The sequence below is a fragment of the Penaeus vannamei genome, chromosome 42, assembly GCF_042767895.1.
Source record: "Penaeus vannamei isolate JL-2024 chromosome 42, ASM4276789v1, whole genome shotgun sequence".
Taxonomy (NCBI): Eukaryota; Metazoa; Arthropoda; class Malacostraca; order Decapoda; family Penaeidae; genus Penaeus; species Penaeus vannamei.
Genome location: NC_091590.1, coordinates 2,244,977 through 2,268,976, shown reverse-complemented (window position 1 = coordinate 2,268,976; position 24,000 = coordinate 2,244,977). Strand labels below are relative to the sequence as shown.

General features: G+C 42.9%; 2 protein-coding genes across 16 annotated transcripts in view; one reads left to right on the top strand and one right to left on the bottom strand.

Moving 5' to 3' along the window:
* Abl (tyrosine-protein kinase Abl) overlaps window positions 1-8,016 on the top strand; it is a 315,956-nt gene extending 307,940 nt beyond the window's left edge. For all 8 annotated transcript variants that reach the window (XM_070118722.1, XM_070118721.1, XM_070118720.1 and 5 more), the window contains 2 exons: window positions 2,948-3,125; window positions 3,531-8,016. In XM_070118722.1, the coding sequence (XP_069974823.1) occupies window positions 2,948-3,125; window positions 3,531-6,381 (3,029 nt within the window). In that variant the 3' untranslated portion in view covers window positions 6,382-8,016. The remainder of the gene's footprint in view (window positions 1-2,947; window positions 3,126-3,530) is intronic.
* A 4,613-nt stretch (window positions 8,017-12,629) lies between these two features.
* Window positions 12,630-24,000, bottom strand: part of LOC113826480 (uncharacterized) — a 440,255-nt gene continuing 428,884 nt past the window's right edge. For all 8 annotated transcript variants that reach the window (XM_070118356.1, XM_070118360.1, XM_070118359.1 and 5 more), the window contains 3 exons: window positions 19,480-19,653; window positions 16,068-16,249; window positions 12,630-15,700 (listed from right to left, as the gene is read on the bottom strand). In XM_070118356.1, coding sequence (XP_069974457.1) covers window positions 14,659-15,700; window positions 16,068-16,249; window positions 19,480-19,653 — 1,398 coding nt within the window. In that variant the 3' untranslated portion in view covers window positions 12,630-14,658. The remainder of the gene's footprint in view (window positions 15,701-16,067; window positions 16,250-19,479; window positions 19,654-24,000) is intronic.

The following is a 24,000-nucleotide window of genomic DNA, read 5'->3' as shown; positions in this document are numbered from 1 at the left end:
TATTGTTATTATTGTTATTGCTGTTCTTGTTATTCTTATTATTTTATTATTGTTTTTATTATCATTATTATCAATATAACTATTATTATTATTACTATCGTTATTGTTATTATTATGTTTTTTTAACCATCAAAGAGCGAGAAAGAAAAACCAACCCTTGAGTTCCCTTAGTTAGTGCAATGAGGACTCTTTTAACATGGTGTGACTTGTTTTTTCAATTGTAATCAAGGACTTTACAGTTTGGCTCTACCCAAGGCCACCGTTCCTCCCTTGCCGGAGTTATGGGTCTCGGAGTACTCGCCACTTAATATGTCCAGTACAGTAGATGACCTGTTTGATTTGCCATACCACATTACAACCCACTATGCACTTCCTTACAACACAGGCAAGTTCGTTGTGCTTTTGGTGTTTTTGACCAATTTTTTTTTTTTTTAAAGACTGTTGTTCTTCTGCTGTGCTTTTTTTTCCTGACTTTTGCCTACTTAACTCTCTCTCTCTGTTATGGCTTGAATTTGGTGTACCTTGTTAATGTTTGATTTATTTTTTTTGTTTAAAGAGAAAATTGAGGTTGTCCTCTTTCTTCTTCTTGGGGATAACCTTATGTACATTGTTGCGTAATTTGTCTAAATCAGTTTCATAATGAATTGCATTAGTCTAGGCCCAGTGAAATTAAGGAGTTTGTTGTTCATCAGTAATGGAAAAGAGATTTATTTTTGAATTACTGTAGAATATATAAAAAGGATGTCTATTTGATCATTGCTAGCTACTGAATTCTGTTCTAAGTATTAATAAATGCTTTTCACATCATAAATCAGTACCCAAGAAATGTTTACAAAATGTTGTTTTAGTGTAAACTGTTAGCATTTCTCATTTTATAAAACCACTGCCTTGATAGATATTTTCTGGTTTATTATTCCCTGCAAGATAAACATACCATAGATTGCCATAAAAGATTAAGGCCATTTATGTGTGTCATGGCAAGGAAGTTGAGAATGTGATGCTTGAGTCTTCGTGGCCTCTCATGACTTGGGATTTCGTCATAGAAAGCCTTTTGGTTTTGAGAAGACAGGAAGGCTCAAGTACCACAAAACTCTCGGCTTGCTTACAGTTATAATAATCTGCATCTTGGCTGTAACGTATTTTAAAAGGCATAATACACCTGTCCCTGTATACGTGCATGACTTTCCGTAAAACATACAAAGCTTATCTGCTTATAAAGAGAGATACAAGAGTAAAACATTACATTTTCTACCAAAGACAATCAAAAACTATTCTTAAAGAGGTTAAGATATAGATGAAGTGAAATGCAGCCATACCAAGGAAGGTTCAGTAAATTGTGATGTTATGAGTCAGGCTAAGGTCCTCGTCAGAAGGTAACGGCAAAGTGGTACCCCATCTGCTTTGTGTATTATCTCCTATTTGGGATTTTATCTGGTGGAGAGCATCATAATTTATTTATTCCTCTCTTGTTGTGGCTCTTTCATGTTTGTATGCACCATTACTGAGTTTTTTTCCAATTTTATTTTTGTCTATTGAAGTAATGATTACTACAGATACCTTAGTTGTGTTGATGATTGATTATTTTAAATTTTTTTATGAAGCATCCTTTCTGATTTAGGCCACTACTATGCGAGTCTATCATTCAGTTAGAAGAAATACACACTGAATCAATGCTTTTTATTGTTTCACTTAAAGGTATAGATTGGTGGAGATGATAAATGAATGTATAAGTAAATTACTTGATTATCTGCAAGTTTGAATCTAACCAAATAGCTGCCTTTTATGATGTAAGGATCAGAGAGGAAGAAAATCATAGGTCAGATTAGGTCTGACGAATACATACATATGTTGAATAAAGTACCAGTGAAAGGAACCAGTTACCTTTGTCTATGAGAGAGAGAGAACAAGGGAAAAAAATAAAAGTAAGATGTTATAAATAAATTGATGAATAAGGAATGGGTAAATAGGTTGATAGGTAAATGAGATGAAAATATGGGTTGTAAGATCACTAAACCTATAGAATATGTTTGTGATTGATAGCAAGGATCAGATTTTGATGCAGTGTGATTGTACAATCTACGCATATGAAAGAATTTTTTTTATTGTAAATTGTAGTCATTGAGAGAGGACAGAATACGGTCTCTATACATTGATTTCTTTTATAATTTAGCATAAAGAAAGTAATCCCTTTTATTTTTTAATCTTTTCTGATTGTATTTTAATGTTTTCTGATAGTGTGGGATCAGCTTGTGCATAATAATGTACTTAGTTTTCTGTATGTTCATATGAATGATGGTGAATAATCCTAAGATAAATATAAGAGTATAAAGATGATATACCCTAAAATGTATGGGGAAAAAAATGTGAACAAGTTTATCAGATAGATTGACTTATAATTGGTATTTTGGCAGGTTATATTTGATGAAAGTTTGAGCAGAATATTTTGGTCTAGAAGAATAAAGATCGTGCATTTAAATATGGGACAGGTGTATTAATCTGGTAGCATATTTGTAAGCAAAATTAATAAACATGCAACAACTACATCTATACTCGCACCCACTCCAACACATCCACACCCACACCAACACCCACTCACACCCACACTCACACCCACACTAACACCCACTCACACCCACACTCACACCCACATCCGCACTCATACTCACACACATCCGCACTCATACACACACCCTCACCCACACCCACACTCACACATGGGCACTCACACCCACACTCACACCCACACTCACACCCACACTCACACCCACAGTCAGACTCACAAACAAACACAAGTTGAATCTAAACCATAAACTCTTAGCCCAGTGATTACTATTTCTATTTTCAAAATCTATAATTAAAGGGATCGGTACTTAAACCAAGCCTCGCACAACTCCAGTTCCTCCAACTATGATGTCTACCTTGACACGAGGGTCTTTTCCACCCCCAGGAATCCAGAAGGACCTGGCCGATCTAGCGAGTAGCAATGATGCCGAAAGTGAGAGCGACTTGAGAGAGCGAACGCCTGACACCGAAGACTCCGGGGCACAGTCCTTACCCACAACTCAGGGCCTCACGTCCACGCACTCCACCTTTAGATCCGATCCTCCGCATTTGCAGTCCTTTAGGTGGGTGTGGTTGCTGTGTTGGCATAACATAGCTATGGAACTTTTCTTGAATGGGATAGGAGCGGAGAAATTTATTTTTTCAGTAGGATGGAGGTTTTCCGATAATGTATTTGAGCTTTGATTTTTTTCAGGCTTTATTGGTGGCATTTTCATGAAATTGTTATATATGTATTACTCTATGATTATTGTTGCTTGTAATAGGATTGCAAAAGATACTTGGTTCATAAATTGCCATTGATTTCAGTTTTCTTTTTATTGCTAATGTATCTCTTCTTGTATATTTTTGATAATGCACAATGTATTAGAAATTAACTGATATTCTGAGAGCTTTCTTCTAAAATTTGTCTTTACAAGTTTTTGAAAAATTTACAAATACAGAAATTTAAACCCATCTTCTGTTTCCAGACAAAAGTCAGGTGGGTTGCGTGACCCCAAGGCAGGTGGAGACAGAATACGGCGAGGGAGGATGGAGAAATCCGAGAGCCAGAGTGGCACTATTGGCAGCAGACACATCACTGTTGCAGCCTTGGAAGTGCATAATGTCAAGAGGGCCATCAACCGCTATGGCACGCTTCCCAAGGGTGCGAGGATTGGTGCTTATCTTGAATCTCTCCGTCAGAGTGGCCTGTCTCAGGGTGTACCTCCAGCAGATGAACAGTCTTCAGAACACCAGCAGGAAGATCAAGATGAGCATGGTGACCAAGACGATCAGAAGGATACTGTGGATAAGAATGCTGCATCCATGATTCGCAGTAATTCAACCCAGAGTGGTTTCCAGCCACAGTCGCCTTTGATATCTCGGCTAAGCCCACGCTTGCAGCCCTTGCGGTCCGATAAACGGAACAAAGAGCCCAGTTTGGCAGACCTAGAATTCCCACCACCTCCATTAGATTTGCCTCCTCCGCCAGATGACTTCATAGAGGAGAACCAGTCGACAGCCTTGGAGTTCCCTCCACCTCCTGGTTCTGACCGCTGGCTAGGCACCTCCTCTCCAGAGTCTAGGAGACGCCTAGCTCAGAAACCTATTCCTTCACCGAGAGCTAGACGAAAGGCAGACTTTGCCAATGTCAGTCCACAGAAGTTGCCAAGTTCTGCAGTGCAAGACTCACAGCAAGGTGCAGGTGAAGGATCTGAATCCCCACAGGCAGACAGGGCCACACTGAGTGTAACTAGGTGTAGGATGAGGGATGCAGATGCTGATAAGCCCCCAGTGCGAGCAAAGCCTAATCTAGATACAAGTCTAGATGGTGAAGCAAGTGAAGGAAGTCCAGCATCTCGATTTGGAGTCAGCCTAAGGCACCGAGACCAGTCCTCGGATTCATGTGAAAGCTTCAAGTCTACAGAGAATCTGTCTCCTCGTCCAGGCCTATCTAGTGCAAAAGGCAAGGGGAAGTCCAGCTCTGCTGCAGCTAAGAGTCCAGGATCGTCATCAGCTGATACAGAAGGCATGCAGACTCCATCCTCTCCAGTGGGAGAAAGTGGACAAGCCCCGTCTTCTCCTGCAGCAGTTGATGGCAGCCCTCCATCTGTTGATGCTGCCTCGTTAGCTTCCAGAGATGGTAGCGTGGAAGAACTGTCTGCTGAAGAACCCAAGGTTGTACTGGGCTTGGGAATCAACCATGAAGTCAAAGAAAGTTTAGAGTTAAAGTTAGTTTCTGAATTGAAGGAAGCTGATGAAAAGAAGGAACAGAAAGATGACAAGAAGGAACCAAGTCCAGATGGAGTTACAGGAGGAGAAACGTCGCCTGGAAGCCAAAAGAATCCTGCAGTGCAACTAGTCTCGGAGTTATTTGAGAGCCTACGACAAAAATCCAACAAAGTAGCGGATACTCCTCATTTAGATAATGGTAATGCAGTGAATATTGAATCTGACAATAGTAATTTAAGAGACAGTAGTAATCAAATTGGTTTTAAGACCAATTTGAAGAAAGTAAAAAACACATTTGAAAAGAGCAGTTCAGAAAAAGAGGAGAGAAAAATATATTTTAAAACTCAGCTTCGGAAAACGGACACTAGTAAGGGTGATGATAATGTTAACATGGAAAGTGATCCTCACAGTACTTTGATGGACTTCAGAGCGCAGTTAAGAAAAACCAATATTGTTAAGGAGGACGATAGCAAGGCCATAGGAGATGACACCTCTCCAGGTGATCAGCAGGAAAATGGTTCACAAGTGCTTAGTGAAGTGAACAAAAAGAGTGATAATGCTGGGAAGAACGAACGGAGCTGTGACTCGGGAATCAAGAGTGATATAATGAGCGAAAGTGTGACGAGTATTCATAGTGAGAAGCGAGATAGTGTTCAGAGTGATTCTTTAAAAGTGAGTGAAGATGAGGATGCCAAACGTTTTAGCTCAAGTAGCATAAGTAGTTTAAAGAAGTTGTGGGAGAAGCAGGATGCTGATAAACTGGCCAAGGCTGATCCTAATCAAACTAGTCCCAAATATGCTCCAAGTATGAACAAACGGCCAGATTTGCCAAAGTTAACTAAAAGTGAGAAAGACTCGGTCGCTGACACCCCAGTTCTAAAAAAGACCCCTGAAGACGAGGGCAAGGTCGGCAAGCTGGAGCGGAGGGTTTGGCCACCACCCAGCAGTAGTGAAATGGATGCCAAGCCGGCGGACGGAAAGCCCTCAGTTCCCGTTAAGCCCGTAGTGAAGAGTTTCAAATTGCCTCCTCCACCTGCTGGAGTCAAGCCACCTCCACCCAAGCCAGCGGGTATTTATGCCACCCCCTCACTCATCAGGCCTCCGTCGGTGCCAGTTATTTCTGTGAAGAAGGAGGGCAAGGATTCCGAAAGTAAGGACAGTAAAGCCCTTAAAGAAACGAAAGACTCTGTGTCAAAAGATAATGCCTCTGGTAATCCTCCTCCCAGTATGACATCTTCGGGCGGAACTTTGCCGAGTGACAGTGTTAGTGGTTCCTCTAATAGCAGCACAGAGAAAGCTGGGCTAGTGGAGCAAGGTCGTGGAGTGGAGGCCTCAGTGGCGACCTTGCGGACGGAGGGAGCCACCACTACGGTTGCTGCTTGCATCCAGTCAGCACAAAGGGTATTAGACTTTTACCAAGCCTGTTGGGAATACATGGACAACATTCCACCTCAGAGTCGATTTCACATGCGAGAACTTCTAACCCGTCTAGAGCTCCAGACTAGGCAGTTGCGCTCAGCAGGGGGACGCTCAATTGAACACAATGAAAAGCTCTTTGCAGAAATTGAGAGCACAGTGAGGGATGTTACCAATACAGTTCAGCGTTAGGCTTTTAGCGATTGTAATTGGGTAAGATATTCTGAGTAAGACGTTTTTACTGTGAACATAACATCCTTTTAGAAATCCAAAATGATAAATCCATTTTAGAATAGAGTGATATATTAAAAGATATAGAAAACAAAAACAATTAAATGTCATTGCTCACAAGTCCAGACAAATAAATGAAAAGATAGAAAATGAGCAGCGCACCTTGGGGTGATGCTAGAGGAGTTTTACACTGTTGATTCTCATTCTGAATGTGCAAACGACAATACTCCTGCATTTAAAAACATTTCAAATTACGTGCTGGTTGATGTAGGAAAGAAAGACACTGTAAAATTAGTGACTCGGAAAAAAATTTTGCTACCCAGCGTCTACCTTCAATGGAGCATGAATTTTGTCCTGGAGTTGCTGAATGCTCACAAGTTACAGGAACTTTTCACAAACTATTCCACAAAAGTGTTCCATGTTTGCCAGTATGCAAGAGCGCTATATATTCTGTGTAAAAAGGTGAATGCTAGTGCGAATACTTGTGATTTGGCTACACTGCATGGTGCTGGCCAGTGGAGAGGGACAAACAGGATACTTTAAAAATTATTTGTACATTATGTAAACAAATAGTTTCATAGGTAGCTTTTTGCATGCAGAATAAATTTGGTGTGTTAATTCTAATCAAAACCTGAAGAATTATCAACGTGTAATTGAAGGTGGCAGCAGGAAAAGTTAAATTATGGTGGGTGCTTTTGTAGCCTAGGTTGGTTGCCATTTGATTTTGAAGCTGCAGACCTTTTGTTTATTATTATTATTATTATTATATGTAGCTCTTTTGATTTTGAACTTTACCACCTTCATGAAGTCTGTCATTGGTATGTGCATACTACTGTCAAATTTGTTGCGATTTGATGTGAAAGCTAGTCTTGTGATTTTATTGTATATTCGGAGGTCAGCTACGTGCAATTGTCTGCACCCATTGTATTCCGAGAGATGAATATCACGGCCCAAGAGTTAATAGAGTTCAGTATGGGTGCTTAGGGCCTCTACGTAATGTTCCTGGGGCTTGTGGTTTGTCTCAAATCATTTTTCATCGTATGCTTCCCTTTGTTGATGTCTTTTAAGAATGTATTTGTCTGTAATATGACAGAAGTAACTTTGTTCTTCCTTTCCTTTACTCTCCTTTCGTTTTCCACCGTGCAGGATCATGCGCCGTTGATGCATGAGTATGAATTATATGGTTTGATTAGAAGGACTTAATATATATTTCAGTGACTTTTTTCCAGTAAGAGAGGAGTTTCAGGTCTTGCCAACAGGTCTATGTGACAGATGAAAGCCATGTTTATAAATAGCAATCCTTTGCTTTATCTTTTGTGATATTAGTATGTCTCGCAGGCTCACTCTTGTGTGCACAACACTTAGAAAACTTAATTTTGTAAAGATGTCACGACATTGTACGATTATGTAAAAAGGATGACTTAAGTGTTCTTACGTATCTGGTTAATTGACAATATGTATAAACAATCTATGAAATATATGTAGTATAGATGAGTGATGGAGTGTAATCTCATCTGTTGCTAGAGCACCATAATCAGCTGTTTGTGGTGGTCCGATTAATTTAATTATTATATATAATACACACAATGTAACATATTTTAGCCTTTATTTTTTATCATTTTTTTTTCTAAACGAGATTACCCACGCCCCTCTTTTGAAAGGGGAAGTGTTTTTAATTCTTCACACTACAAAGAAAAGGCTGAAAGCACCTCTGCAACAGGGTCATATCCCCCCCTCCTGCCCCCCCCGGTTGTCACCTCCTATGAAGCTGGCAACTCGTTTCAGACACGTTGAATGTGTATGTGTATCTCCCAGGCTGAAAAAGATGATTATGATGATGATGATGATAATGTTGATGATGATGCCTTCCCAAATGACTAAGGTTTAAAAAAATTAGAGAGACTTGACACGTTGTTTCATGTGTAAAGACTTTGTGTTGTAACTACCTTGATTTTTAAGGTAGTGTGGAACTTTTTTTTGTGATTCTTCTTTTTGCAGGGAGAGTATTAGGCCTGCATCAGGGTATGGAAAAGGAAATAAAAAGATATTCAGTTCTTTCTTGACCAGGAATGAAGTGAAACTAAAAAAAAATAGTTAGCTCTGTTTTTGCCTATTTTTCAAAATCTTTTTTCCATTAATAAAAAAAAATCCAGTTCATTAGTTAAGCATTGTGGTTAATATATAGGTAAGTTTGGAATGCATTATTTAATAACATTTATTTATTAAATGTTCAGTTTCCTAAAATTTGGAATTGATAATAACACTGAATTAGGTTTAAAGATTACTCATCCAGTGGCTAACTCTCTCTTGTACAATGAGTTCTGTGCTTTTACAGGCATGAATGAAATAGAAAGCTGTCAGTGAAGAAAATTTCTTATGAATTGGTGGTCTTTTGGAGTATTTCTGCTCTCAATATGGTCATTTTATTTGAAATTCATATTTAGTTTTAGTCTTTGTGTATAAACATCTACAGTATATCAACAGGGCAGAGTTATGTATATTCTTTTTCTTTTTTATGGTACACAGAATCTGATGTTTAGGCAGTATTTATTAATGGTGCACAGCAACAGTCGGCTTGTCATAATTTGCTGTCGTATCAAATGGTTTACAAGAAGACCTCGGGGGAAAAATGAAGCATCACCGTCAGCTGGATTCCTGTGGAGCATGTGTGGGCCTCCTCACTCTCTAAGCAGTGCTCTTAAAGAATTTCAAGACGAACCACGATAAAAAGAAAAAGTCACAAGAGTTTTCAGTGTGTTTTCTAACATGCTGCCCTCCCCCCTCCCCCCAACACCACTGTGTGAGAGTCTGAAATTTCAATGTAGTGTGAATAAGAAGACAAGGAATGTTTTAAACCAAGACGCAGCAACACCCCCATTCCCCACAGGCCAAACCTTGACCCAGGATGCTTGTAAATTCACCCTTTTACCCACGCAGCTTTGTCATTGCAAGTATACAATGTGAATGTTTTCGTACAAACACTCTTGGATCAAATTCTGCATCCGCTAGACCTTTTTAGAAAGCCCATGTATAGGTAGCTCCTCTGGACACTGTGTGGACAATTTGTATGGATATAAAACCTCTAGGAATTTTTATTGTGATTTTTATGAGAAGAAGACTTGTTTTAGGTCCTATCAAGTAGATACTATAAGCTTCTCAGGCAAAACACTTGTTGGATAATCAGTACCACTTTCTGTTGTAGTGTTCTGTAAACTGGTCTGGGAGTTTTACGAAGGGAAACTGTTCTAATTGTATTGAAATTGGTCATTGTGTTGTACCTTGATAATGCAGGCTTCGAGACCTTAGTTTTTTTTTATGCATGGCGGAATTTATTTTTTCTTTAGACATTAAAAAAACTTTATATAGTGATTTTTTGATACGATCATGTCATTGTCTTGTGTCAAAAGAACCGATTGATGTAGATGACCAGTTTGATCCATTGGTGGTATTTGGTTATGAATTTTCAAATCTAAGTATGAAAAAAACAATGTATATTATCCAACAGAAAGGTACATCGTAGGATTGAATGTATTTGTATGAGATACACGCACACGCCCTCACACACATACACACACACACACACACACACACACACACACACACACACACACACACACACACACACACACACACACACACACACACACACACACACACACACACACACACACACACACACACACACACACACACCCACACACACACACACACACATACACACATACATACATACACACACACACACACACACACACACACACACACACACACACACACACACACACACACACACACACACTCTCTCTCTCTCTCTCTCTCTCTCTCTCTCTCTCTCTCTCTCTCTCTCTCTCTCTCTCTCTCTCTCTCTCTCTCTCTCTCTCTCTCTCCCCCTCTCTCCCTCTCTCCCTCTCTCCCTCTCTCCCTCTCTCCCTCTCTCCCTCCCTCCCTCCCTCCCTCCCTCCCTCCCTCCCACCCTCCCTCCCTCCTCTCTCTCTCTCGGTCTCTCTCTCTCTCTCTCTCGGTCTCTCTCTCTCTCTCTCGGTCTCTCTCTCTCTCTCTCGGTCTCTCTCTCTCTCTCTCGGTCTCTCTCTCTCTCTCTCACTCACATCGCTCGCTCACACTCATTCACTCACTCACCCACCTACCCCCCCTCTCTCTTTCTCTCCCTCTCTCTCTCTCATTCACTCGCCCTCGTTCACACATCTACCCACTGATATTCACTTACTGCCACGTAAACAATTTAAAGCAGTCAGCCACTCATTCTTATTTTCACATTCAATTATGTATACTCACTCACTCACGCACGCATTCACTCAGTCAGTCACTCACTCACTCACTCACTCACTCACTCACTCACTCACTCACTCACTCACTCACTCACTCACCCACCCACCCACTCACCCACTCACCCACCCACCCACCCACCCACCCACTCACTCACTCACTCACTCACTCACTCACTCACTCACTCACTCACTCACTCACTCACTCACTCACTCACTCACTCACTCACTCACTCACTCACTCACGCACTCACTCACGCTCTCGCTCACCGGTATCCTTTCATTTCCACACTCAAGCACCTTCCCTTCCCCATGCTCACTCCAACCCAGTTTGGCTCTCACTAACACTCATTCAGAGAGACACCCACGGCCATTCTACGTCGCACACACCAACGCCCACCCCAAAACGCACACACATAGACACACATGTATACGAAATTTACACTCACTCTCTCTCACACACACACCAGCCACACTCGCACACGCACACATTCACACGCACATACAGCCACTCTCTCTCTCACACACACACCAGCCACACACGCACACGCTCACATTCACACTTGCCACACACGCACACGCAGACATTCACACGCAAACGCAGACATTCACACGCACATACAGCCACTCTCGGCGTCACACCAGCCACACAGACACACATTTGTGACTGGAAACAAGAGCAGCGGAGCGGGGGAGGATGGCAAAGAGAACAAGCTCTAGTTGTGTATATATGCAGTGGACTGTAATATAATATCAGCTGTTCTCTCTTTTACACGGAGGACCAATTTTTGAGAGAGAGAAAATAGATTTCAATAGATTTTTGGGCCTTCCGGACGGACGAAAGAGGACGAGTAGTAATGGTGAAGATAGTGATGTCGAGGAAGGTTTTGTGAAGTAGACGATGTCGTGTTTGTAGATGTACTTGCAGTGACAGACGAGAGAAAGCAACAGCAGCAGCTAGGAATCTTTTTTTTTTGTAATTTATTATTTGCCAACATATTCTGTGATTATTTTCGATGCTTTCACGTCTCTGGTACCGACACTGGTATACTCACATTTTTATGAAACATATTTAAATATAATCAAATAAAGAAAACTGGAGATTATGTTTTTTTCATTTTGTTGCCTGCTATTGTTATGCCCCCTGGGGTTGGATTGCTCTGTCACGTGTTTTTTTTTTATTATTTATGATGATGTTGGGAAAGGCGGTTATGTTTCTTGTCATTTGTCTTGTCATTAAAGAAGATGCACGGATTGATTTTCAGTTCGGATTGATGAGAAGAAAAGTATGTGTATATATTTATTCAGTGATAAACAAAGGCACACGAACACGGCATATGTGTATTATATATATTATATATGAATAATTTATTATGTGTCTGATTTTCATTTATGTGAAATGTTACAAGAACAAAAACACAAATTACTAGTTATAGCATAAATAAAAGATAAGTAATAGCAGCAAGGAGAAAAAAGTCATAAGAAAACTGAAATAAGAGAAAAGGCAAATATTCATATAATATTACATTCAATTATGATGCTTATACATTTTAACTATTAACCATTTTCTAAGGAAGTCCTGGCCCAGCTTTAGAGAGCCGGCACAAATACTTGTTTATTTTGACAAGAAAATTAAATGAAGACGTAGATGCAATCCATGAATTAAAGTTTTGAAAACCATTCATTTTTGAAACGAACAGTTTTTCTATATTTCCTCACAGAACTCATGGTATGTGTCTTGTATGTAAATTATTCAAGTAATCACTCAATTTTACAAGCTTTTACCCGGCTGAAAATAAGCCACTTAATACAGAATGTACTATATTATCAGTAAAGTTGTTACATATGAATTAAAGTGAAGTTATGTGTTTTATTACTGTTGGGTTATTTTTATACATATCTATAGGCTTGGAATAATAATCACACTTTTGTTAACAGTTATATTTTGTCGTGAGCAATGGTACAAAATAATTTACAAAGAAACAGAATTCAATACAAATGACATTCACATATATACATATTTGTACTGGCTTCAAGGCACAATGTTGGGGTCACATGATGCACAAGACCGTGTGTACATACAGAATACATGGCAAAGAAGCTAAATAATAAAGAAATGATCTGTGGAATGCATGTGAGGGTTTTAATTACAATTTTTGTGTCACCCATGAAAATGACGATTTGGTTCTCGCTAAACAATATGACGCTAAAGATTTTCATATTACAAAAATTATATATTAGAGAAAAGCGGAAGAGCTAGATAATTGATTTTCCTCAATCGAAAACATCGTCAAACTACCACTTCTATAAATAGACGAACTATTTACTATCGAAAGAAAAAAAATGAAACCAACAGCACCGAAGTAATCGATGAATCAAATTTAGGATTTCTTCTCGGGTGAAAAGCGACAGGTAATAATGAGATCAGCCTTCATTTTGTTGGCATAAACTACTCTGCAGAAGACAGAGCAGATGTACAAAACTACCCCAATACCAGACCGGCGTGTCGAGGGCATTTTCACACGTACTGTAGCCTATCCCTTGGAATTTCAAATATTTCAGGATGCTTATTTTCAGGCGAGTGCTACAGTAGCGGTGGATTCAATGGGCAGACCAAATACTCAATTCCTTTGACATGATAAAAGCCTACATCACTTGCTTGTATCAATGGAAGCAATCTTTACGTGCATGCTTTACTCTCTTGTTTCTCAATAACCATCCCAAGATCGGATAGCAATCTGCATCAAGTCATTAAGCAAGAATGTCCACAATCACAGCGTATGGAATATACATTTTTTTTTTACAAGGTTGTAAGCGTGTGACACTTAACAGCCTTTCCCTTCCTGGAAACGACCCAACCGTCTCAGAGCAAGAAAAAAAAAACTACAGATGACACTCTAAGGGTTACATAAAACCAGGCAAACGCCTACATAAACCAAAACACACCTTACATGTTTATGGGAAAGACTTCTTAATCAACCTAATACTATGGCAACCACATGCCCTCATTGTTCTCAGAAATGCATAGCAAACATGGATTCAAAAACAATTTGAATAACTAATAATGATTGAAGATGCCATGACAATGATCGTGACAGCAACTGAATGAAGTAACGGTAGAAGTAATACTATTAGTGATAGTAAAAGTAGTGGTAGTAAAAGTAGTAGTGGTTTACATCTAAACTTTAAACCTTTTTGAGTATGGATTCATTTCAGAGTTGCACTCCACAAACTATTTTTAAAAGATTTTCAGGGAACCAGAGCTCACTACAAGATCACTTTGTATTTACTCGTTCAATCGAGTCTAAAAGAGAACATCATGATATCACACTTCGAGGAGGAGAGATATTTACAACACGCGACCCAAGTGGCACCAGCGCCACCAGCGTTCGTCATCGCCGCCGTCAAAGTGAACTCTGAGCCAGGCGTCACTGACCTCTGGGAGGAAATGACTAGTTTAAAGGCGATTCGAGAAGCACGTGTTTTGGCAGATAGCTTTGCGCAGGCGCGTGGCCGGCCTCGGGCAGCGGGAGGCGAGAGAAGGATAATGCCAGTTGCCTCCGACAGGCCCCGAAGACACGCCTTCCGCGCCTGTTCTCTTCCGGGCCTTTGTTACTCCCAATTAAACGACACTGGTTTTGTCCTGCCCAGAGTCACTTCCTGGTTTGTTTTTTAATCACACGGGGGAAGTCCACTAGATCCTGCATTCTTATTTATATGTACAAAACGCCAAGTCTTTTGAATGCATGCCTTTTGATAACACCGCTTGCTTGCAACATCTGATGCACCTTGACAATGCCACAGTCGATGTTGTTTCTCTCTTTGACACTGGTATAATCCGCAGCTTCGAACGCTGCAACTTGGCCCTCTCAAGGAAGGCGAAATGGACGAACAGACGAGCATTTACGTTTGCTTGAAAATTCGAAAACACGAACATTCAACAGGAGGAAAGGAATCACTGGAAAGCGAACAGCAGGATGATGAAGGGAACGAGGAGGATGAACACCATGTAGACGGGGACTCGCGGCTGGCAGGTGGTCGTCACCTCGAAGGAGTGGAGTTCCTGGAGTCGCTCCTGCGCCGGGACCTCGACCACGACGGCCTCCTCCTGCGTGAAGGCCAGGGGGAACACGCACTCGGTGGCGTTGCGGCAGGTGTCCAGCGGGGAACTCACGTCGTAGATCGCGCGCTGCAGGTCCAGGTTGAAGTCCAGGAGGTTCAGCTCGATGGAGTTGTCCGAAGTGAAGATGAAGTAGTAGTAGTCCGTCTTGTTGATCTTGAAGGTCCACTGGCCGTCGCTGGCGAGGTTCATTCTGTCCATGCGGTCGCGGCAGTCGACGAAGGGCGAGAGGTCCACCGTCAGGATGGTGTCCTTGCACTGCTCCAGGAACTCCTCGCTGCTTGAGAACGAGGAGTTGCCCGACGTGATGTCCACCGTGTCGTTCAGCCTGCGCAGGATCTCCAGCTTCTCCGCGAGCGAGACCTCGCGGTTGTCGTCGAAGCCGGGGCTGCTGCGGCGGACGCGCTCCACGAGGCGCGACCTGCGGGACCGCCCTCGGCGCGCCTCCTCCTGGTCGTCCTGCTTGTCGTTCTTCTTGCCCTTCCTGTGCTTCTTGCCCTTCCTGGGCTTGCGCTTCGCCTTGCCCATCTCGTTCTTTCGGGCCTTGAGGTTCTTGGGGTGGCTCAGGGAGGGCGAGAGGTCCACCCCGTCGCCGTTGCCCTCGATGTCCCTCTCCTCGCCGTCGTCAGCCTCCAGGAGACGCAGGTCGTGCTCGTGGTCGTCGTCGAAGACCTCGCCGCCGACGTCCTCGTCGTTGTCCTCGTCGTTGTCCTCGTCCCTCGGGCCGTCGTCGGGCTCGGCGTCGGTGTCTCCGTGGTAGACGGGCTTCAGCACCTTCGTCCCGCCGTTGAGCTCGTTCTCCAGCTTCTGCTCCTTGTAGAAGCACTTGCGCAGGTTCTCCTCGCCCTCCACCACCAGGAGGGTTCCGCCGGGCCATCTGGCGAGGACAAAAGCGGTCATGTTATTGGAATTGTGCCATAGGGAAATACATTTATTGAGGACCAGCCGTGAACTTTCCAAGAATGAAACTCCCCTGAATTCAAAATGATACATTAACAATCTATTCCCGTAGATTACTACACATAATCCAAAGAAATTCGCTTAGGGCAAAAAAACTATAAACAACGTAATGACTAAACAGAAATCGGAGCAAGAGAACGCGCGAGCAATCGAGCGCGCAAGAGAGAGAGAGGAAACAATCCGAGGAAATAACACCCTAAAAAAAAGAAGAGAAAACGCCAATCACCTTTTAAAAAGAGCCCATAAAACCCCGCCATAAAAACACACAGAGACCCGCCCCTCACCTTGCGCAAGAGGAGAGGGAGAAGCTGGAGCCCTCGAGAAGGTAGACGCCCCAGTACTCGATGTCGTCATGCTGGAGGGTGAGGTTCTTCCGGAGGGCGACGTGGCGCCTCTGGGTGTGCAGGCGAGGGGCGCCGGCCACCAGGAACGCGTCCAGGGTGCCATTGGTCGTCACCCGCTGGCCCTGGAACAGAGAGAGGACCCCGTTAATGATGCGGCGCAGGAGGGAGGGAGAGAGGGAGAGGGAGAGGGAGGGAGAGGGAGGGAGAGGGAGAGGGAGAGAGGGAGGGAAGGAGGGAGAGGGAGGCAAGGAGGGAGGGAGGAAGGGAGGGAGAGGGAGAGGGAGAGGGAGAGAGGGAGAGGGAGGGAGGAAGGGAAAGAGAGAGGGAGGTGAGAGGGAGGGAGAGGGAGAGGGAGAGGGAGGGAGAGAGAGAGAGAGAGAGAGAATGAGAGAGAGAGAGAGAGAAAGAGAATGAGAGAGAGAGAGAAAGAGAATGAGAGAGAGAGAGAAAGAGAATGAGAGAGAGAGAGAAGAGAAACAGAAAGAGAGAGAGAAAGAGAAAGAGAGAAACAGAAACAGAGAGAGAGAGAGAGAGACAGAATCACCCAAGCATATCATCCCACGTGTCATTATTGTCTTCCAGAACGCCCCATGTTAATTTAAGGTGTTGTTGACATATACACAAAGCCATTACCGTCTCCAGGAACTGGGTTTAAATTCTTAGGTCTTGTTGACATATATATACAGCCATTACTTCCTTCAAGAACATCCCGTACTTATTTAACATGTTGTTGGCATATGTAAAACCATTACGACCTTCAAGAACATCTGGGTTTTAATATTCAGGTCTTGTTGGCAGGTCTTACGTGTCAATGTTATTCTCAAGAACGACCAGGTTAAATTGAGGAAATGGATGGAGAGAAGAGGAGGGGATGGGACGGAAGTGAAGGAGAGGAGGAGAAGGAGAAAGGAGAATGAGAAGGGGAGAGAGAGGAGGAGGGAGATGAAGAGGGAGTGAGGGTGAGGGAGATAGGAAGAAAGGGGAATGGGGGAGGAAGGGAGGAAGAAGAACAGGAAGAGAGGGGAATGAGGGAGGAAGGGAGGAGGAACAGGAAGAAAGAGAGGGGAATGAGGAAGAGAGGAGGAGGAACACGATGAAAGAAAGGGGAATGAGGGAGGAAGGGAGAAGGAGGAATAGGAAGAAAGTGAGGGGAATGAGGAAGGGGGAAGGAAGAACACGATGAAAGAAAGATGAGGGAGGAAGGGAGGAGAAGGAGGGAGGAAGGGAGGAGGAGGAAGGAAGTGAGAGACAGATATACTTGAAGGAATACAGAAGTAGAATAAAAAGACGAAGGAAAATTATAAAATGGAGAAATCTCTGACCTTTAAAAAATACATTTAAATTTATCACAAATCAACATTTCCTTAAACTTGAACTGACCTTAAAAAGACATTAAAATACACTGCATAAAAATCTCTTTAAACTTGAGCAGTTCATAAAAAAACGACAGCAACGATAAAAAAAATACATATATATATATTTGTTAAACTAGGACTGGCCATTTAAAGAAAGTCCACATAAAATTACGAAGCTTAAAAGTAAACAACTCCCATTAAAAATAAATCAAATTAAAACACGATTTCAAAGAGGAGAAGGGAGGGTAGGCGGGCGGAAGTGGGGGGGGGGGGGGGGAGGGGGGAGAGTGAGAAGAGGGAGGAGAAGGAGGAGAGTGAAAGGGAGATGGGAAGGGGGGGGTGAAAATACGGGGATAAGGGATGCATTTTAACTTCAAATTTAAATTCACTTCAAAATTTCAAATCCTTTTCCTCCCTGTGTCCTGAATAACTTTTCTTCCCGCGCTGCCAACCGTGACCATGGCTTCGACACAGCGCCTTGGCCTCGGAAAAACGAACGCAGGAAAAGGGAAAAAAGGAGAGCAAGGAGACGGAGAAAGTAGTAGATAAACGAAAATGGGAAGTAGAAGCAGGAGAGACAGAAGAGAAGCGAAGAGAAAATAGGAGAAGAGAGGAGAGAGAGAAGAGAGAGAGAGAGAGAGAGAGAGAGAGAGAGAGAGAGAGAGAGAGAGAGAGAGAGAGAGAGAGAGAGAGAGAGAGAGAGAGAGAGAGAGAGAGAGAGAGAGAGAGAGAGAGAAGAGAGAGAGAGCGAAGAGAGAGAGAGAGAGAGAGAGAGAGAGAGAGAGAAGAGAGAGAGAGAGAGAGAGAGAGAGAGAGAGAGAGAGAGAGAGAGAGAGAGAGAGAGAGAGAGAGAAGAGAGAGAGAGAGAGAGAGAGAGAGAGAGAGAGAGAGAGAGAGAGAGAGAGAGAGAGAGAGAAGAGAGAGAGAGAGAGAGAGAGAGAGAGAGAGAGAGAGAGAGAGAGAGAGAGAGAGAGAGAGAGAGAGAGAGAGAGAGAGAGAGAGAGAAGAGAGAGCGAGAGAGAGAGAGAGAAGAGAGAGCGAGAGAGAAGGAGAGAAGAGAGAGAAGAGAGAGTGAGAGAGAGAGAGAGAGAGAGAGAGAAGAGAGAGCGAGAGAGAGAGAGAAGAGCGAGTGAGAGAGAGAGAGAAGAGAGAGAGAGAGAGAGAAGAAGAAGAAGAGAAGAGAAGAGAAGAGAGAGAGAAGAACGAGACAGACAAGAACAAAGAGAAGAGAGAGAGAGAGAAGAGAGAGACAGAGAGATAAAGAGAGATAAAGAGAGAGAGAAGAGAGAGACAGAGAGATAAAGAGAGAAAAAGAGAGAGACAGAGAGAGAACAGTGAGATAAAGAGACATAAAGAGAGAGACAGAGCGAGAAGAGAAGAGAGAGTGCCAGAGAGAGAGAGAGAGAGACAAGAACGAGACAAAACAAAGAAAAGAGAAAGTAGAGAAGAGAATAAAAAAGATAGAAGAAAAAACAAATTTCCGGCCTATGCCAATTACGCACAGGAGGCGGTGGCCAAAATTGTTCCAACAAGCATGAACTCGAAGGTAAAAGGTTGGAAGTTCACCTCACGTGTCAGAGCCTGTTTCACGTGTTCTTTAGAGCATAACGACTATAATTTGAATAGGAGGCATTGCTTTTAAACACGCTATGGTTTCATTATCATATACATGCATACATACATCCATACGTACACGCGCACACACACACACGCACAAGCACAAGCACACACGCACACATATACATTCACACACGTGTATGTATATTTATATGTACATATATACGTTCGTGCATGCACACACACACACATACACACACGCACGTACGCACACGCACACACACACACACACACACACACACACACACACACACACACACACACACACACACACACACACACACACACACACAATCCCCCCACCCCCACCCCCTCCCCCCTCCCCAACCCCCATAAAAAAGAGCCGCGACACGGAGGCCGCGTTCGGAATGTAGGCCTACCTGACACCAGAAGGAGGACACGGCGTGGTTGAGCGCCCGCGTGTCCGTTTCCGTCATGGGCAAGTGGCGGGCGTGGTAGAGGTGGTAGCGGGCGTAGAGGGGCAGGGAGATGAGCACCGTCGGGAGAACGAACACCACCAGGAAGAAGGAGATCACGCGCCACGCCGAAGCCATCTGTCGGGGGAAACGGACGAGGTCAGTTTGCGCGGGAAAGAAGCGAAAGTTTTGGGGGGGAGGGAGGAGGGGAGGAGAGAGGAGGAGGAGAGGGAGGAGGAGGGGAGGAGGAGGAGGAGAAGAGAGGAGGGAGGAGCAGGAGGAAGAGGAGAATGAGGAGGAGGAGGAGGTGGAGGAGGAGGTGATGAAGAAGAAGAAGAAGGAGGAGGAGAAGAAGAAGAAGGGAGAAGAGGGAGGAGGGAGGAAATAGAGGGAGGGAGGAGGAGAAGGGAGGAGGGAGGAACAAGAGGAGGAGAGGAGGAAGGATCTGAGGAGGAAGGTGGAGGAGGAGGGAAGAAGGGGTAGAAAGAGGAACAGGGAGAAGGGATATGGAGAGAGAGAGAGAGAGGGAGAGGGAGAGAGAGAGAGAAAGAGAAAGAGAGAAAAAGAAAGAGAGAGAGAAAGAGACAACATAACAAAACATAACACTAATTTGATACAAAATCTGCAAAAAAATCTCAGAAAATAAAATATTTCCCTAAAATCCACATCAAGCACAGCATAACGTCAACATAACCGACACAAAACACAATGATTACACTAACAAGCTATAAAATAAATGCCAAATACCTCATTAAAGTTATAACGACCGTGATAATCCTAATTACATGAAATTGCCTTTACCGTGACAAATGATATTACATATGACAATGATTTTTTTTTTCAATATTCCTAACATTCCTAAGTCTATTCAACACTGAAAAAAAATAGAAATTAAGTGAGAAATTGGAACAAGATATACGAAGCATATATAAAATACATTAAAATTAAAGAAAAAAAATCATTTTGTAGATATTAGGTAAGGAATTGGAACAAGATATATGAAGCATCTAAGAAATACATTATAATTAAAGAAAAAAATCATTTTGTAAAAAATAGGTAAGGAATTGAAACAAGATATATTAAACATATCAAAAATTAGAATTAAAAGTTTTTATATACGAGCTGTACCTATGATACAGATTTTATACGTAATTTCCGTCGTTTTAATTCGCTCTAACTGAATATAAAATGGAATAAAATGCGGTTTACGAGAAGAAAAAGAATTTTATACATCCGGAATGAGTTTTTTTAAAGACTTTTTCGTATAAAACATCGCATATATGTCTAAAGTTACTTTGAAGCTATGGATATTTACGCATTTTTCTGTATTGAAGATTCATAAACACAGCCTGAACAAAACAGGTGGACGGTATAGACACAGACACATACACAAACATACAAACAAATAAACACAAACAAACAAACAAATAATAAAAAAAAACACGTCTTGAAACTAATAAAAACAAACAAACAAGTCTCGAAACACAAACAAATAAACACTCGAACAAATAAACAAACACACAAGTCTCGAAACAAGCAAACAAACACAGAAGTCTCGAAACACAAACAAACAAACACAAACACAGTCTCCAAACAAACAAACAGACACTCAAACACACAAATCTCGAAACAAACAAATAAACACAAAAACAACAACAAACAAACACGCAAGTCTCGAAACACAAACAACCAAACAAACACACCCAAACAAACACACCAATAATCTCGAGAAAAACAAAACAAAAAGCAAGTGCCTCCCACAGCCACCCATTCGAGTCCGAGGCGTCTCCGAGTTGCCAAATAAGCGCGCAAATATTCTTGTTACCAAGAAAATGCCAATATTTCCTCCCAGATGAGTTAGATACATAAATTTTCATGATTTTAGAGTGCAATTAGACATGATTAGGCCTTTCTTGACGTGAAGAAACTGACTGCACTGAATTGAATGTGTTGTAAGAAGTAAAGAAGAAGAAGAAGAAGAAAATGGAGAGAGAGAGAGAAGGAGGAAAGGAGGGAGGGAGGGAGGGAGGGAGAGACGGAGGGAGGGAGGGAGGGAGGGAGGGAGGGGGAGGGGGAAGGAGAGACGGAGGGAGGAGGCAGGGGAGGGAGGGAGGGAGGGAGGGATGGAGGGAGAGAGAGAGAGAGAGAGAGAGAGAGAGAGAGAGAGAGAGAGAGAGAGAGAGAGAGAGAGAGAGAGAGAGAGAGAGAGAGAGAGAGAGAGAGAGAGAGAGAGAGCGAGAGCGAGAGCGAGAGCGAGCGAGCGAGAGAGACCGAAAGAAAGAAAGAGAGAGAGAGAGAGCGAAGAGAGAGAGAGACAAGAGAGCGAGCGAGCGAGCGAGAGAGAGAGAAAGAGTGAGACCGAGAGAAAGAAAGAAAGAAAGAGAGAGAGAGACCGAGAGAAAGAAAGAAAGAAAGAGAGAGAGAGACCGAAAGAAAGAGAGAAAGAGAGAGAGAGAGACCGAGAGAAAGAAAGAAAGAGAGAAAGAAAGAGAGAGAGAGAGGGCACTGGGAACCAATCGCCCTCGTCCTCATCTCGAGACAATAAAGAGCCACAGTTCAACCCAACCCAGGAATTTGGTGGGAAGAAATTTTGGAGAATTCAAAGAGACTTCCATACCAGTGTTGTTTTAATCGCGAACTTTTAAAACATATATTTCCCTTTTGATCTTCCAGGTATAAAAAAAAGATTCAATTTTTCCTTCATTTAAGGTTGATAATTGTGTTTCCTGTATTCTTAATATATGTCAAATTCTTAGCAATGATAAGAGTGACATTAAATAATTCTTTTATACGAGAATATTAAGTAATTATCCAAATCATACTCAGTGGTTTTATTGTTAACATTTAACCTCTAAATTAACCGCAAACACGTGTTATCTCTCTCTCTCTTTTCCCTCCCTCCCTCTCTCTCTCCCTCCCCCCTCTCTCTTTCTCTTTCCTCCCTCCCCCCGCCTCTCTCTCTCTCTCTCCCTCTCTCTCTCTTTCTCCCCTCTCTCTTTCTCTCCCTCCCTCCTCTCTCTCTCTCTCTCTCTTCTCTCTCCCCCCTCCTCTCTCTCTCTTCTCTCTTCCTCTCTCCCCTTCTCTCTCTCTTTCTCCCCCCCTCTCCCTCTCTCCTCTCTCTCAAAAAAACAGTAACAACATCCATTAAAATAACTTTCTCATGCTTCACTTAACGGCTCACAGTCACTCCCTCAATGCTCTTATACACTTTTACTTTCGCAACTAAAAGTGAATGTAAGAGAATGAACAAAAATCTGTGAGACGTTTAAAATGAGTCACGTGACCATTCGACCGTTTGGGCAGTTTCGGATCAATTAACGAAGAAATTAATGAGTTTACTTTTATTCTCTCTTTTTTTTTTTTTTTTTTGCTGAACCTTGCGTGGTGTTTTTGAATGTCAATGTTGAGCTTAAATCACTTTTTTTTTACCGTTTTTTACTGAATAATTTATCCCACGTTTCATTAGTAGACCGATCACAAAAAAAAAAAGACATTTCACCCACTTACCATCCAGATAAAAAAAAGAAGAGAGAGAGAGAGAGAGAGAGAGAGAGAGAGAGAGAGAGAGAGAGAGAGAGGGAAAGAGAAAGAGAGAGAGAGAGAGAGAGAGAGAGAAACAGACAAACAGAAAGAAAGGAAAAAACTCGGGGAGGGAAAAATGACAAACAAACAAAAAACCGAATTGCAACATCACCCACTTGTCGGTAGATCACACCCTCTCTCCCATCTCTCTTGACTCCTTCCCTCTCCTTCCCTCCCTAGCAGTTTCCCTCCCTCCTTCCCTCTCCTTCCCTTCCTTCCTTCCTTCCTCTCTCCTTCCTCTCCCTTCCCCTCCTCCCTCCTCCCTCCCTTCCTTCCTTCCTCTTCCTCCCTCCTCCCTCCTCCTCTCCCTCCTTCCTCCCTCCTCCTTCCTCCTCCCCTCCTCCCTTCCCTCCCTCCACCGTTCACCCTCGTTCCCCGCCACGTGATGGACCCGTGTGGCCCTAAATGTCACCGGGAGGTCTCGAGGTCTGGCTGCTTCCCTTCCCCTGCGGCTCCGTTCCACCGCTTCTCTTCGGAGGAGGAAAGTGCTGGGCGGAAGGGATGTGTCTGTCGTGGAGGTCGTGTGTTTTGGAGTTTTGGGAGTTTTGGATTTTTTTTTTTTTTTTTTTGAGAGAGAGAGAGAGAGAGAGAGAGAGAGAGAGAGAGAGAGAGAGAGAGAGAGAGAGAGAGAGAGACAGAGAGAGAGAGAGAGAGAGAGAGAAAGGGGGTGTTGGGGTTTTTGAGAGGGTGTTTGGGGTTGGGGTGAGGGAGAGGGAGAGGAAGGAGGGGGTGTGGGAGAGGGAGAGGAGGTGAGGGAGAGGGAAGGAGGGAAGAGGGAAGGAGGGGGTGAGAGGAAGGGGAGAGGAGAGGGAGAGAGAGAGAGAAGAGAGAGAGAGAGAGAGAGAGAGAGAGAGAGAGAGAGAGAGAGAGAGAGAGAGAGAGAGAGAGAGAGAGAGAGAGAGA